The 13,370-nt window shown below is 38.6% G+C and overlaps 1 protein-coding gene across 1 annotated transcript in view; it reads left to right on the forward strand.

Moving 5' to 3' along the window:
* The first annotated feature begins 501 nt into the window (after positions 1–501).
* Positions 502–13,370, forward strand: part of cwf19l2 (CWF19 like cell cycle control factor 2) — a 44,306-nt gene continuing 31,437 nt past the window's right edge. Inside the window, exons 1-4 of the mRNA XM_015341607.2 lie at positions 502–628; positions 4,276–4,386; positions 7,235–7,351; positions 9,795–9,902. Coding sequence (XP_015197093.2) covers positions 536–628; positions 4,276–4,386; positions 7,235–7,351; positions 9,795–9,902 — 429 coding nt within the window. The 5' untranslated portion in view covers positions 502–535. The remainder of the gene's footprint in view (positions 629–4,275; positions 4,387–7,234; positions 7,352–9,794; positions 9,903–13,370) is intronic.

The raw sequence follows: 13,370 nt of genomic DNA on the forward strand, positions 1-13,370 counted from the left end.
GACCCAAGACCATTGTATGAACAGATTCCAAAATCACAAGTGCAATAAAAAATGACCTCTGGCATAATAAAAACAATGTTCGCTACACCTTCTATCGCACCCTTCTAAATCCAATGACGTAATCACAAAACAAATACTGTACAGTTATTGCCGTAGATTGACTTCTGGGCAGCTGTTTTTTTTAATTTATGCATAACAGAATAACACAAATTAAAATACAAACGAGCACATATAACATCTCAAGACAAAAAGATCGTCAGGGGTACATATTACAACATAAATTCAAGTTATGAAAAAAGATTAAACAAATTAAATAAAAATAACGTCCGCACCGCTTTCATATTTTTGCTGCGAACACTCCCTTACACCCATTTTAAAATGCTCAAAGGGTTCTTCCCAGACCACTTCATTTTATGTATATAATAACTTCTGGGCAGCTGTGCGTTATGTACTGTTGCGGCTTCAACTGTCGTAATGTATTTACGACCGTTTAAAAGGCCTTGGATTAACCGGCCGCTCGGTTTGCGGCATCGTCATGGCGGCGTACGGTGGTAGTTTTGAAAGTGCCAACAGCCTCAATGAGAAGAAAGAGTTGAAAAGGAAGGCAAGAGAAGACATTCTGAAGAAGGTAGGTGTGAGTTTCGATGAAAATTACTGTTTGTGAAGATTGCTTACTCCGTGTTCCAAGAAGGGTGGGAACTTATACATCTGTGCTTAATATGAATACTCTTGCCGTATTTACTGAATAATCGTTAATACTGAAATACTTAAAATCTTTACACGTACGCGTAAGCAAATAAGGATTATAGAGTATATGCAGTTTCGAGGAAGTGATTTTATGCTTTGAAAGAAACGGGATATGGAATATTTCAAGACAACTATCAGTAATGTCATTTCTGCACTTCTGTTGCCTGTTGTACTGTATTTAATTGGTAACTTCTTGTCAGACAAAGTTCTTGATGAGTCATATTAGCTGAACTATAAACTGGTGTAGCGGTTCCTAGTTCTTTTTATCACCAATTTCCTCTGGCACGTTATACTATATAACTAGCTCTTGTATGTGCGGGGCAGAGGGAAATTGATTTTTTACTCGCGTCATATAACAGCGAAACCACAAGGTGGAGATATCGCACCTGCAGTGAACGATGTCGTCTGTAGCTTATGTACATGTCTCTTAGGGTAATTTTCTTTTCCATATTTTCTGGAAAGGAACTATTCAGACGTTTTAAATAAATTATTGTGAGCGAATTCATTATTTATTCTGTCCTTGGCACCGAAGCAGATACTGAAAGCATCTCCTTTAGTTCTTCAGGAAGTTTAGGGTATTACTATTCTACATTAAAATCAATGTATGCGCCAGTTTTGGATAGTTATTAGTCTTACACAGAAGATAAAATTAAAAATAGAAACTTGAATTATTTAGGCATTGTAACGGCGTGATAATAGGTATAGCAACATTGCACCCGATAATTTATCTTAAGGAATGTTCAACTGCGCTATGCGAGGTGGAACGGTTTCCTTCTTTCGTGGGCTCTTGTAATGAAAATTTGTATCGCATATGCTGAACAAAAATAAGTATCATAAACCTTATCAGCACAACTGCCTTGCTGTCATCAGTCACTTTAATTACTTGGCTGGAGAGTCCAAAACCAAATGCTGAACGCTGGTGATAAGACGCATTACGCGCCGCTGCAGGAAGGAAAAGATGCGCAGAAGCCTATTTGTGCGTCAGCAGTTTGTCCAAACACCGCCTGTAGCTCAGAAGCAAAGGCAAAACAAGCCTTGGTTTTTGAATAAACCATGCCTCAGAACAGTGTGTTGAAATCCTTTGCTTCTATCTGACGTGTTGAGCTTTACTTTTCCCCCCGTCTTCTCAAATCATGATCAATACTTAATAATTTGCATTCGGCATGGTGCAAATTCAAAGGCGAGGTTTTTTTTTTCCCTAGTGCTTTGCAGACGCCTAGGAACATAAGCTTCTTGGACGAAAATTAAAGCTTTAAGAATGTTAATGTGTTATGCAAATACCATAACAATTTAAGGTATGCTAGCAAGTTCGTACAGTATATGCAGAACTAGAGTTTCAAAGACCTGTTGCTTGTTTGAATGACAAGGTGAATTGCCTGAACCTTTCTGACGTTTGACCACATGTCTGATTTGGTGGTAACAAAGAAACAATCAATTTAATAAGAAAAATCGTTTTTTTTAAATAAACCTTATTGGAAAATACGGTATTTGTTAAGGTAAATTACCACGTTTCTTGGCGAGTGGCTTTTTAATTAAATTACCTTTTATAGTTGGGCCGAGTTACCTTATCTCAACAGATCTCAGAATACAGGTCTTGGTCTGGTCCGTATAAAATGAGAAAACAGCATTCACAGCAGTAGCTTGGTTGGTGGACCAGTAGGTGGTGCTCTTCCCTTTCCAAAGTTTCTTGATCAATGCTGCAGTATGGAGTCCTCCACCATGCTGCAGGAGGTGTTATTTTCTGAATGAGACCCTAAACCTTAAACCCTGAATAAAGCAGATCAATTTATTTGGCTCTGTTACAAAACTACTTGACCATTAAAGGTGCCACAGTGCTGTTTGAGAAGGGATGTTGATTCCTGGTTCCTGACTAAGTTCTGCTATGGGTCTGTCCAGTCTGGCCTACCTAAAGTTCTTAATTCAGTCTTGAACAATTTCTCACTGCTATGTCTGATCGGTGTAGTGGGGCTGCTGGTGTGAGATGGCTGCCGCATGTCACCCAGGTGAGTCAAAAGTATGTAATCTTTGTCTGCATGTATTCTTCTTCTTCTTCCTCACATTTTCCCACTTATGTGGGGTCTGCTTGTTTGCACCGATTTTTCCACTTCGTACGGTCTGCGGCGTCTCGGCAGGAGACTTTTGCGAGGCCCATGTCGTCTTTCAGCCAGTCCAGCCAGCGCGTTAAGGTTGTCCATGAGGCCGGCGGCCTTCCGCATTCAATTCGAGGGCGGTCTTTGCCATTGATGTGTCATTGCTGCAGAGCACGTGTCCATACCGTCGCAGGCGCGATTCCCTCATTTTCTCAGTGAGTGTTTATCGCGCCCCTTCATTCATGACATGGTCTAGTCTTCTACAGCCGAGGGTCCATCGCAGCATCTTCATTTCCAGAGGCATTGGAGTGCCTCTTTGTCTGCATGTATTGGATCTTTATCTGATGTTTATCTTTATCTTTAGCTGTATGATGTCCCACTCTTCTGTGTGAGCACTTAAAAATGTGTCACTAAGTGTTAGACATTTCCATAGGCCCTGCCTCAGGAGCTGCGTTACACTCCTGATTACTGCATTTGTTACATTATGTCATATGTATGTCTCAAAAGGAAACACTCTTTAACAAGATAATTCTGTCAGTAACCATGAAGTACAAGGAAAGGTTGATTTTCAGGTGGAAAGCTGTTAGAGTAAGTATTCTTATCATTATCTATCAAGTAGATGCAAGACATTAAAATATTAAATTTAAATAAATAAAGCAGATCATTTTATTTGGCTCTGTTACAAAAGATGAGATCCACCAGGAATTTTCAGTGTATTTTTTTCTGCGCATATTGAGTCTGAGAAGAGATTTAATTGGCTGCTTGCATGCAGTGGACAGCAGTCTAACACAAAAGTCACAGCATGACGTGCTGCTTACAGTAGTTCATTCACTGGACAGTGGTGGAAATTAGCCAGCCAGCTGCTGGGAATGTAGTGGAATGGGACAAGCCTAGTCAGGGTAGTACTGGTTTGTGGTTAGAGAGACTGGGATTTGACAAATGACTTATTTTCAACCGAGTGATCTAAAAGCTGAAGGGTTTATTGCACTCTCCATGGCAGTGGAGGAACAAACAGGTTAATAATGTACCTCTGTCGAGCCCCCCAGCACTGTTATCTCTCCCACAGCTGTGTTAGCTCTTCTTAATTGTAAGGATGTGCTCCAGGATGAATTAGCCTAATTGTGATGGATCGGCTTCCTGCAGGAAATGATCGGATCCATGGAAATCCTGGGGGATGAGGAGTTTTTGTTTTGTCACAGAAGAGATTTAGTCCTTGATGGCTCCACTGAGGCCTAGTTTACACACAACTACATTTTGGAAATGTTTTTGAACATCTGTGACGTGATGGGGGTTTATGTTGAAGGTGGATTATTGAATTGTGCCACAAATGTCTGAGATTAATGCTGTGCCTTGAGAGTACATCAGCTTTGTTGCCTGTTTTGGAGGTGAGGGGTGTGTGAAAGAAATTGAAAGCTTGAATCCCCTGTGTCAATTCCAGGCTAAAGAGCAGCATGAGCGGGAGGAGAGGCGCAAGGAGCTCAGGCAAGCCCGCGGGGAAGACACGTGGATGTTGCCAGAAGTGGACATGAGGATCAAGCAGCAGGAGGAGGTGAGAGTGAAGGGAAGGGACGTCAGATTCCCTATTTTCTAATGTACCAGTGCATTGAGAGGCTTGTAGTAAATCCATTCATGTCCCATCAACAGTTTAGGTTTGGATTTCAGAGTAAGGAATAGATCATATTTTTTAATGGATTGGCTAATGTATCCAGCAGCCAAATCACCCTGCAGCTCACAACTGGCAGCCCACTGAAGCTCAGCATGTGTCAGCCTGGTCAGTACCTGGATGAGAGACCTCCTGGGAAAAACTAAGGTTGCTGCTGGAAGAGGTACTAGAGGGGCCTGTAGGGGGCGCTCACCCTGCAGTCTGTGTGGTCCTTATGCCCTGGTATAGTCATGGGAAGACTATACTGTAAAAAGGCGCCGTCCTTCGGATGAGATGTAAAACCGAGGTCCTGTGATATTTAAAAATCCCAGGGTGTTACCCCGACATCCTGGCCAAATTTCCCATTGGCCCTTACCAATCATGGCCTCCTTATAATCCCCATCTATGAATTGGCTTCATCACTCTGTTCTCCTCCCCACTGATAGCTGATGTGTGGTGAGCAAACTGGTGCACTACGGCTGCTGTCGCATCATCCAGGTGGGGCTGCACATCGGTGGTGGTGGAGGGGAGTTCAAATTATCTGTAAAGCACTTTGAGTGGAGAGTCCAGAAAAGCGCTATAGAAGTGTAAGCAATTATGTTCTTAGCAATGAGATTAAATCTCTCAAGAGTCTGGGCATCTAAAGTAACACAATTAGCCAAGAACAACAAAGCTAAGTGCACAATCCCCATATGGACAACAGAAAGGGGTTTATATATTTATTGTTTTATGATTATAACAGGATTAGTGTGAGCATTAAACTGCTGCTTGTGAAATACAAATATTAAACACATTAACTCTAGTTGTCCAACAGGGTGTCGAGATTTATCCTGGAAGCTTGTTACAAACATTGTTAATGTACAGAACTTGGATTTCCTCTTCTGTCCATTTAAAAAAAGATTAAAGTTGCCAATGAATATCTTGATCCACAGTAAGATGTGTTACATCGTTTACAAAAATGTATTTTATTTAAAAACCAAGACTTTAGTGTTCATAAGAGCAGGACATTAAAACATACAACCTGTTACATAAACTCCATGGCGAGGTGTTTGACTATTGGCATATTCTTAAAGAAAATTGCCCTGTCTTTTAAATGTTACATTAAAGTCTTCTAAAGCATACAGGCCCTGAAAGTAAATAAAGCAGATTTGAAGGTAATATTTTCATGTTGGATCTAATCTATGGTTTGTGTTTTCTTCTTCATCTCTTAAATGTTAATGTTTATGTTAAATACTAATGTTTTGGACAAAGAAATCATTTTATTTCTCATATTTATTTACTATAATACAGTGTTTTATTAACATTTTAAGGAATTTTCTTAAATATGTTTTCCATTGACACACAAGGATCCTTTTTAAGGGTGCGGTAAATTGTGGGGGTCTTTTGTTTTTAATTAGACTATTTGCAGTTCAGTGCTTGTCATATTAAATTGTGGTAATCTTATCCAGTTTGTACAATATTTCTCTTCATTAAAGCAAATCAGAAAGATATGGTGTAGCCTGTCAAACTGTTGAAACTGGAGTAATTAAAAATTTATCTGGTTCTTACTAGGGTAATTGTGCCAAACCCTTTTAGACATTCTGAACAGCAAACTGAATTAAGTCAGATGTATGCCATTAATTAATGTCAGCTGAAGTATCCATTTGCAGTCAGTGTAATAAAATCATGGTGTCTGTTGCATTGTCATGAAGCTGAATATATGATGTACCTTTTTGTAGATCAGAATCTATGAATAGTGGTGCGGTACATTTTGCATTGAGTCTAGATTGTCCTGACCATAGCAGAATCCAGCACTGCATAGAGCATGGTGATAATCCAGCATTGTAATTGTAATCTCCTCATTTCTTGTTGCTCATTTTAACTCCAATTCCAACAACATGTGTTGTAGTTGTCAGAGCTGTGGGGTGAAAAATCTTCTGTGAGCTGTGACAAATGCACTTGTACCACCTCTGTTATGATTCCTTCTCAGCAATTCGCAAGCTTTTCCCTGAAAACAAACTTACTGCTTTGTGTCGAATTTGCTGATTTCTGGGTATTCCAGAAGATGTCTTCATCACCATTTTTATTACACTTTGTTACATGTTTTGTCATATGAATCCTTTAAATACGAGGTACTGTATGTTCACATTGTGTTGCAGGTGCTTAAACACAAGGGGCTCTTGCTCATTGTATTTCATTTGTCTGTGCCTCTGAAAACTAAGGTACTCAATGGGACTTCGGTATTATATTTTTGAAAAGACTGTCTTTGCGTACCTCAAAATTCAAGAAAATTAAGCAAGCCAGTGATGATCACTAGAAAGTGCAGTTATAATTACTGCTGCTTCAGCTCACTGCTGAGGTCAATTAAAATTCACCCCTGAGTATTTCTGTAGGCCTGTGCTCTTGAACTGCCTCCAACCTGCATTCACAATGGGCTGCACATATAGTACAAAAGGTGACATCTGATCCCAGCATGAAAATTTCTAGCCCCTCTGGATTGGGCTGTCTTTCTATGGCTTGCTTCTCTAAACGTTGATCTGACAGCACTGATTCCCCCAAGGATCGGTGACATTTCAGTCACTTTGAACCATTCCTGCAATCCAGGCCATGTTATTAACGTAAAAAGGAAGAATAAAAAGTAGGTGTGTAAAGCCCAAAGAGAGAAAAAGAAAACCAAAAATTTCACAAAAGCTCTGCCTGTCCCTGAGCCGTAACTGGACTTTGTTTTCCATGCAGGAGAAATTCCGCTTCTGACCGGTGTTTCATGTCTCTGCAGGAGCATTCCGTTAAAGGGAAAAACAACAAGAAGAAGAAGAAGGAGAAGAAGTCCAAAAAGAGTAAAAAGGAAAAGAAGAAGAAGGGTCAGGCCAATGACTCCGGTGACAGTTCTGCAGTAAGTAACCAGGCATCTCTGGGTGGTAATTAAAAGATAGTTCAGAAACAACAGTGGAATATCGGTTTTGCACAGTGTAGGTTAAGCCAACACATGTGAAATCTTATATCACTGATCTGCATCCAGGTGGTACTGCTAACCACCTGTGGATGAGAGTCCCCTTGCCTTCCCTGCCTGAGCACTTTCTGTAGCATTGGATGAGGGGAAGATGAAGAGATTCTCCAGTTGAGGACTGTGGTCTACTGGATAGTGTCGTGTTCATTGGGTGCCATTTGTGTCTTTATTTTGGCTGACCATTTTAGGTCTATTGTTTCTGTTCCACAGTACTGAAAATAGACTATTGCCCCGGTACTTACATATCAATGATATTAAGGGTTACCCTTAGTTAGTAGGATGTTAGTTTGATTCTCAGCTGATAAATCAGTTTGTTCTTGGATGACTATCTTACTGTCTATCTATTAATTTTATATATGTATATGCTTACACATTTGTGCACATAGCAATATTAAAATCTAATATTTACACAAGCATAATGCTTATACTGTCCCACAGAGCACCCTAGCAATCCTTTTTATTTATTTTTATAGTATGAAACGATCCTACTGGGAAGGGCCTGATTCTAAATTTTGAATTCCCTTCATAAAAACCTCTGCATTATCAAATATGTTATTTGGATGGTTTATAAACCAGAAAGTCAATGTCTTTTCGTCCCTGCGGGAGTTGTTCATGTGCAGTCGCTTGGTTAAAGCACCTTCAGAAGTGCTGGGGAAAATCTGGCTGGGGATTTCACGGTTTGCTTGCTGTTTATACAATGAAGAGTCTAAAGAAAATGAGTTGTACTAATCACACTTGTAGGAGACAATTGCAGAAGGTGACTTCTTTTAAGTTTAAACTTCCGTTGTTAGATGAAGTGATCCTGTATCGCCATAATTTTGAAGCATCTAATTTACTTGAAAACAGAAAAAGAACAAATTCAGGATCTGATTATCCAAGGTGAGAACAGACATTGCAAAAAGAAAAAACGTTTATTTGGCAGATTTTATTTTATTTCTTTTTTTATCCTTCCCAATTTCGGATTTGCTAATAGTTGATGAGCCTGGCTCGCCGACACAGACTTTGCACATCTGCATCAGGGATGTGGACCTTACCCACTTTTCTCTGAAATCCCAGCTTCTGTGAAGCCAGTAATGTCTACAGTAGAGACAGCATCAGCTGGAGGACAAGTGCAGCTCTCACTGACAAAGATGAAAGTCTGACGAGTGCCAGACAAGACCAGTGGCACACTGTTGATTAGAAACAAGAGGATACTCGAGTCTATTCAGTCCTGGAAGCACTCAACCTCTGTTGCACCATTAGTACTGGAATCTCACTCACAATCAGCTAAAGACGAGGGTCCACAGCTGAAGCGAATGTGATGGATTTAAAGGGAAAAACTTTCAAGCAAAGAGACTGTAGTTCAGTGTGGTCATGTTGCTTTATAATTACTTATGGGGAAAAAAAGTCTGTTGTGTTCATTTTTCTTCTTTCAAGACTTTTATCTTGGCATCACGGTCTCTTGCTGTCATATCTGTATGTGTTAAAAAAAAGACAAGATGAATTGTGTTTTTCTTCATTAAATGAAGCAGACCAAACACTTAATTGCTTCAAGCTGCCAGGTATTAATAAAATGCTGAAACGTAACAGATAATGTTCATATTGTGTGGTGAATATCACTTAGGAGCCAGTTTTTTAATAAAAAATGTAATCCTTTTATTTTCTAACTATAGCATATCTATGCATCTGGGAACATTAATATTTATGGCTATAATATAATGGTGAAGGAGGGCCATGACATGGGTTTCTCTGTGGCTGATATTACTGCTGTGATCATCTGGAAACTGTCTGTTCCAGTGAAGAGATTGAGCTGAATTAGTTCTCTTCATTTGTCAACAGCGTTGATCAAGGTTTGCTTTGTTTTGTGGAATTGTGTCGGCAGTAACATCTCACAGCACAAATTGAATTGTCTTCTCCCTGGATTGAATCTGTCGCGGGCCTGGACAGCCCGAAGGATTTTTGAATGAATTTCTTGTTTACATAACCTGGGTGAAAGCTTTATGAAATTGGAATCACATTGAAAAAGCAGGGGCATAGTAGAGGGTCGGTCTATAGCAGATGCTATCATTTTTTAATTGTCAAGTATTTGCTCATCAAACATTATATTAAAAGTGAGTACCATACTGAAACATGCAAAATATGGAGTCAAGTATCACTGTTGTCTGGAGTATACCATATTTTGTAATTGTAGTGGTTTGTAAAGCTCTTCAAATTATCCAGGAATCATGACTGACAAAAAGGTGGCTAAAATGCACAATTCTCAGTTTTGTATTTTACACATTAGTATATTAAATAGTTTGCAAGTTCATGTTACAGAAATCTAAAGGCATGGGTTGTGTTAATGTTTCAGGATTCTGAAGATGAGTGGGTAGAGGCCTCACCTGCTCCACAGTCGGACACCACAGGGAAATCATGGCAGATTCCAAAAGAGAAGCCAAGTCCAGTAGACAGCAGTCAGGTGAGCACACCCAACAAAATTTGCTTGATCTTGTTCTGAGATTATTTTTTTTTAGGTGGGCCAGCAACCTTTACCCATTAACACTGTTACCTGTTATGCTGTGGCTACAAATTATATTTTTTTGTCGACACCTAAAACTTTTCTGTTGATTTTGAGTCACACTGCTACATGGGGGGGGCACAGTGGCTAATTGGTTAACGTTGCTTCTCCGGGTGCTCCAGTTTCCTCACACGGACCAACGTTTGGTACAGTAAATTAATTGGCTTCTGGGAAAATTAACACTGGCGGTGGACTGGCGTCCTGTCCAAGGTGTATCCTGCCTTGCATCCATTGCTTGCTGAGATAGGCTCCAGCTCCTCTGTGACCCTGTACTGGATAAAGTGGGAAGAAGATGATGGATGGATGGGAACTGCTGTACAGATTTGTGAATTATGTTGACAATTTAATAGATTTGATTATATATTTTATTTGTTTTGTAGGGTACAAGCTGTTACAACAAAATTTGTAGGACAGTTTTTATATAATTTTTAATTTTCTCCCCAGCTTCCCAGTAAATTGCTCATGCCAGCATTGTCAGGTGTTGTTTAAAATGATAGTGTGCTTCATTGCTTGTGGAGGGTAGTTAAGAGTAGTTTACTCATCTTTTTTTCTCACCCTTTTATATGTTACAGTTTTAATGAAACTCAATAATACCTTATGAGTTTTATTGAAAGAATTAAGTTTTAAGAATAAATCAAAATATAACAATTCCCCATAGGTCAAAGCAAGATGAACTAAAAAAGCACATTGATTGAAAGAAATTCCAATCCTAAAATTCCAAAATGTTTAAATTTGAGATTTAAAAGTCAGCATGAAAGCTTGGCATTTACTGTAATGCTGTGCATTTAAAAGATTCCTGAATTGCTAGGAGCTAGAAATGACCAGAAACTGATTTATTTGTTTTAGGAAAAGAATTTGTTTTTCTCTTGAATACTTGTTCTGTAGTTTTCACACAAGGCCAGGAAGAGAAAGACCATTATTATGGTTAATTTTCTTCTTTATAAAAAGTATGTAGATGGCTTTGCAAGAGGTTATATTTTAATTCATGTGCAGATAGTTATGTGATACTTTTGTCTGTGTACTGAAGCATTATTGAAGTCTGGCTCTGATTTTCAGAAAGAGACCCTGAAATAATTTTTAAGACATTTTCAATGGACAGGGAAAGTATCTCCAAAATGAAGCTATGTGAGGGTTTTCTTTCGTTAGTTTTGTTTGATATTTTTAGATATCAATTTAGCTTTGTTAAAGACAGTACTGTGGTAGAAGGAGCTTTGCATTTATTTCGGAAAATATTTGACTCCCACTGTCTGTACATTGTGCACTGTTTTTAAGCAGAGTGCATGTCTCATTGACTTAGATGAAAGCAGATGGTACTTAAATGAGACCTTGAAAACTGACAGATTCACGTCAGAACGTAGATGTCATTTTAAAGCACAAGTTTAGCTGATGTTTCCTTACAAACAGCCACTGTATCAGACATCAGTATTGTTTGCTGACCTTTTATAGTATTGATTGAACATATTCCTCTGTCTTAGATAGATAGCTGGGTGCCTGATATTGATGGGGTTTCCAAAAATACAATGTTTCGAGGAGTTGTTGATCAATAGTGCATGGTACTTAACACATTAGTTTATATGGATTGATGACTTCTGCTGCTAATATATGATCAATGATTACAGTTGTTATGGAGTCAATTTAAAACAAACTGTCTTCCCCAAGGAAAAGGATATATGATTATTATACTTTCACTGTTGTCACTAGATCTCTGCAGTGTAATTCATTACCTAGGAGCACTGTTGTGGTGTCACAAAGGATCGGTAATAAACTGATAACTCTATTAAAAGGGTTTTAAAAATAAATCCGGCACTGAGACTGCATTGCATTCCGTGAATCAAGAAAGTGGATTAGTACAGTGCATCAGGTGATTTAATAATACTGTTTTCGATAACTACTGTAGGTATTTCTTTGTAAAACAAGTTAACCTTAATGCATCCTTTTTTGTTCATTACTCATTACATCTTTGGCAGAGTAAATCTATTTGAAAACATTCAACCCTGTTTATTTATATCTGGCCATAGCCTTTCCTGTTGGTGGTGAATCCCCAAGCAAAGGCATAACATAGGTTATGATGTTGGTCTTTTATTGCATTAATTATTTGGGAGATGACAGTCATATATCTTAGAGGTTAAAAATCTTTCACGTAATTTTTGGAAATAGAGATGTTATCTTATAGAGGAGTCTCACAAGTATTAAAAAAACTCTTTGCACACACTTTCTTTACTAGTTTGGAACTGCGTGGATTTCAGTTATTATACTTTGTTAATGTTTTCAATCTTCATTTTCTTTTGTAAGATTGATGTTCTCCACCACCAATTGTGCAACTCGTAATCTGTATCCATTAACATCTAATTAAATCTGCGACAGGGCAAAGTATGAAATCTAGTTTTTTTCATTAACTTTACTGCAGGTTTTGTGATGTCTGTCATTACATTTAAAACAGTCTGCGTGATATTTACAAGATCTTATGAGTTTTATGAGTAATTACAATACATTTACCCAACAGTGGAATTAAGCTGTTGATGACTGAGTTTTTAATTAAAATTAATGGACAAGCAATTATGCTGACCTGGTAAAACACAACATAAACGACAAGGATTTTTTGTGATGTTTTTTGAATGATGTGAATGCCGGAAGAAGCTGTATTTTTTTTTTACACAAAACAACATCAGAGCAGCTGCTGCTGTTTTATTGGCAACGCATGATTAATGCTGTGGCTTGATTTACTGCCACTGTAAACTGACATTTGAACAGCCCTTTCCTCCCCAGTGTGTAAACTGTGCATAAAGAGTGAGAGCCTTGTCTCTCAAGTCCCCAAACATTTCAACGGGTGAAGAGGTTAAATCTTCATTTTCTGTAGTTCACAGAACGATTTTCCAAAAAGCTCCCACGATGGAAAACATGATGCAAATGATTACTGGTAGTTGTTGGTTGTAAAAGTGAATTTATTCAGGTTCTGAAAGTGCAGTCAAAGTTTTCCATTATTTGAATTCTAAAGTAATCTTATAGAATTTTGTTTCAGAGGTACACTGTGCTAACGTTGCAACACCATATTTATCTAGAATATAAATTCCTTACAAATATATAGCACTTTTCTGGGCACTCCACTCAAAGCGCTTCATAGGCAATGTTGACTCCCCTCTATCACCACCAATGTGTAGCATATATTAGCATAACATCTCCTGAAATACATTAACATAATCTCTTGACCTAAGGTGCTTCACAGTTGTTTGCTGACATGGCTTACGTGTTCATCTTTGAAATAAAGCCATTTATTATCAGCTAAGGGTGCAGTAACACTGACTCACTGTAGACCTAATTTCCCTTGCTTCACCAGCAGCAACCCCCTCCTGCATGGCAACCAGGAGGCGT

The sequence above is a fragment of the Lepisosteus oculatus genome, chromosome 5 (assembly GCF_040954835.1).
Source record: "Lepisosteus oculatus isolate fLepOcu1 chromosome 5, fLepOcu1.hap2, whole genome shotgun sequence".
Classification (NCBI taxonomy): domain Eukaryota; kingdom Metazoa; phylum Chordata; class Actinopteri; order Semionotiformes; family Lepisosteidae; genus Lepisosteus; species Lepisosteus oculatus.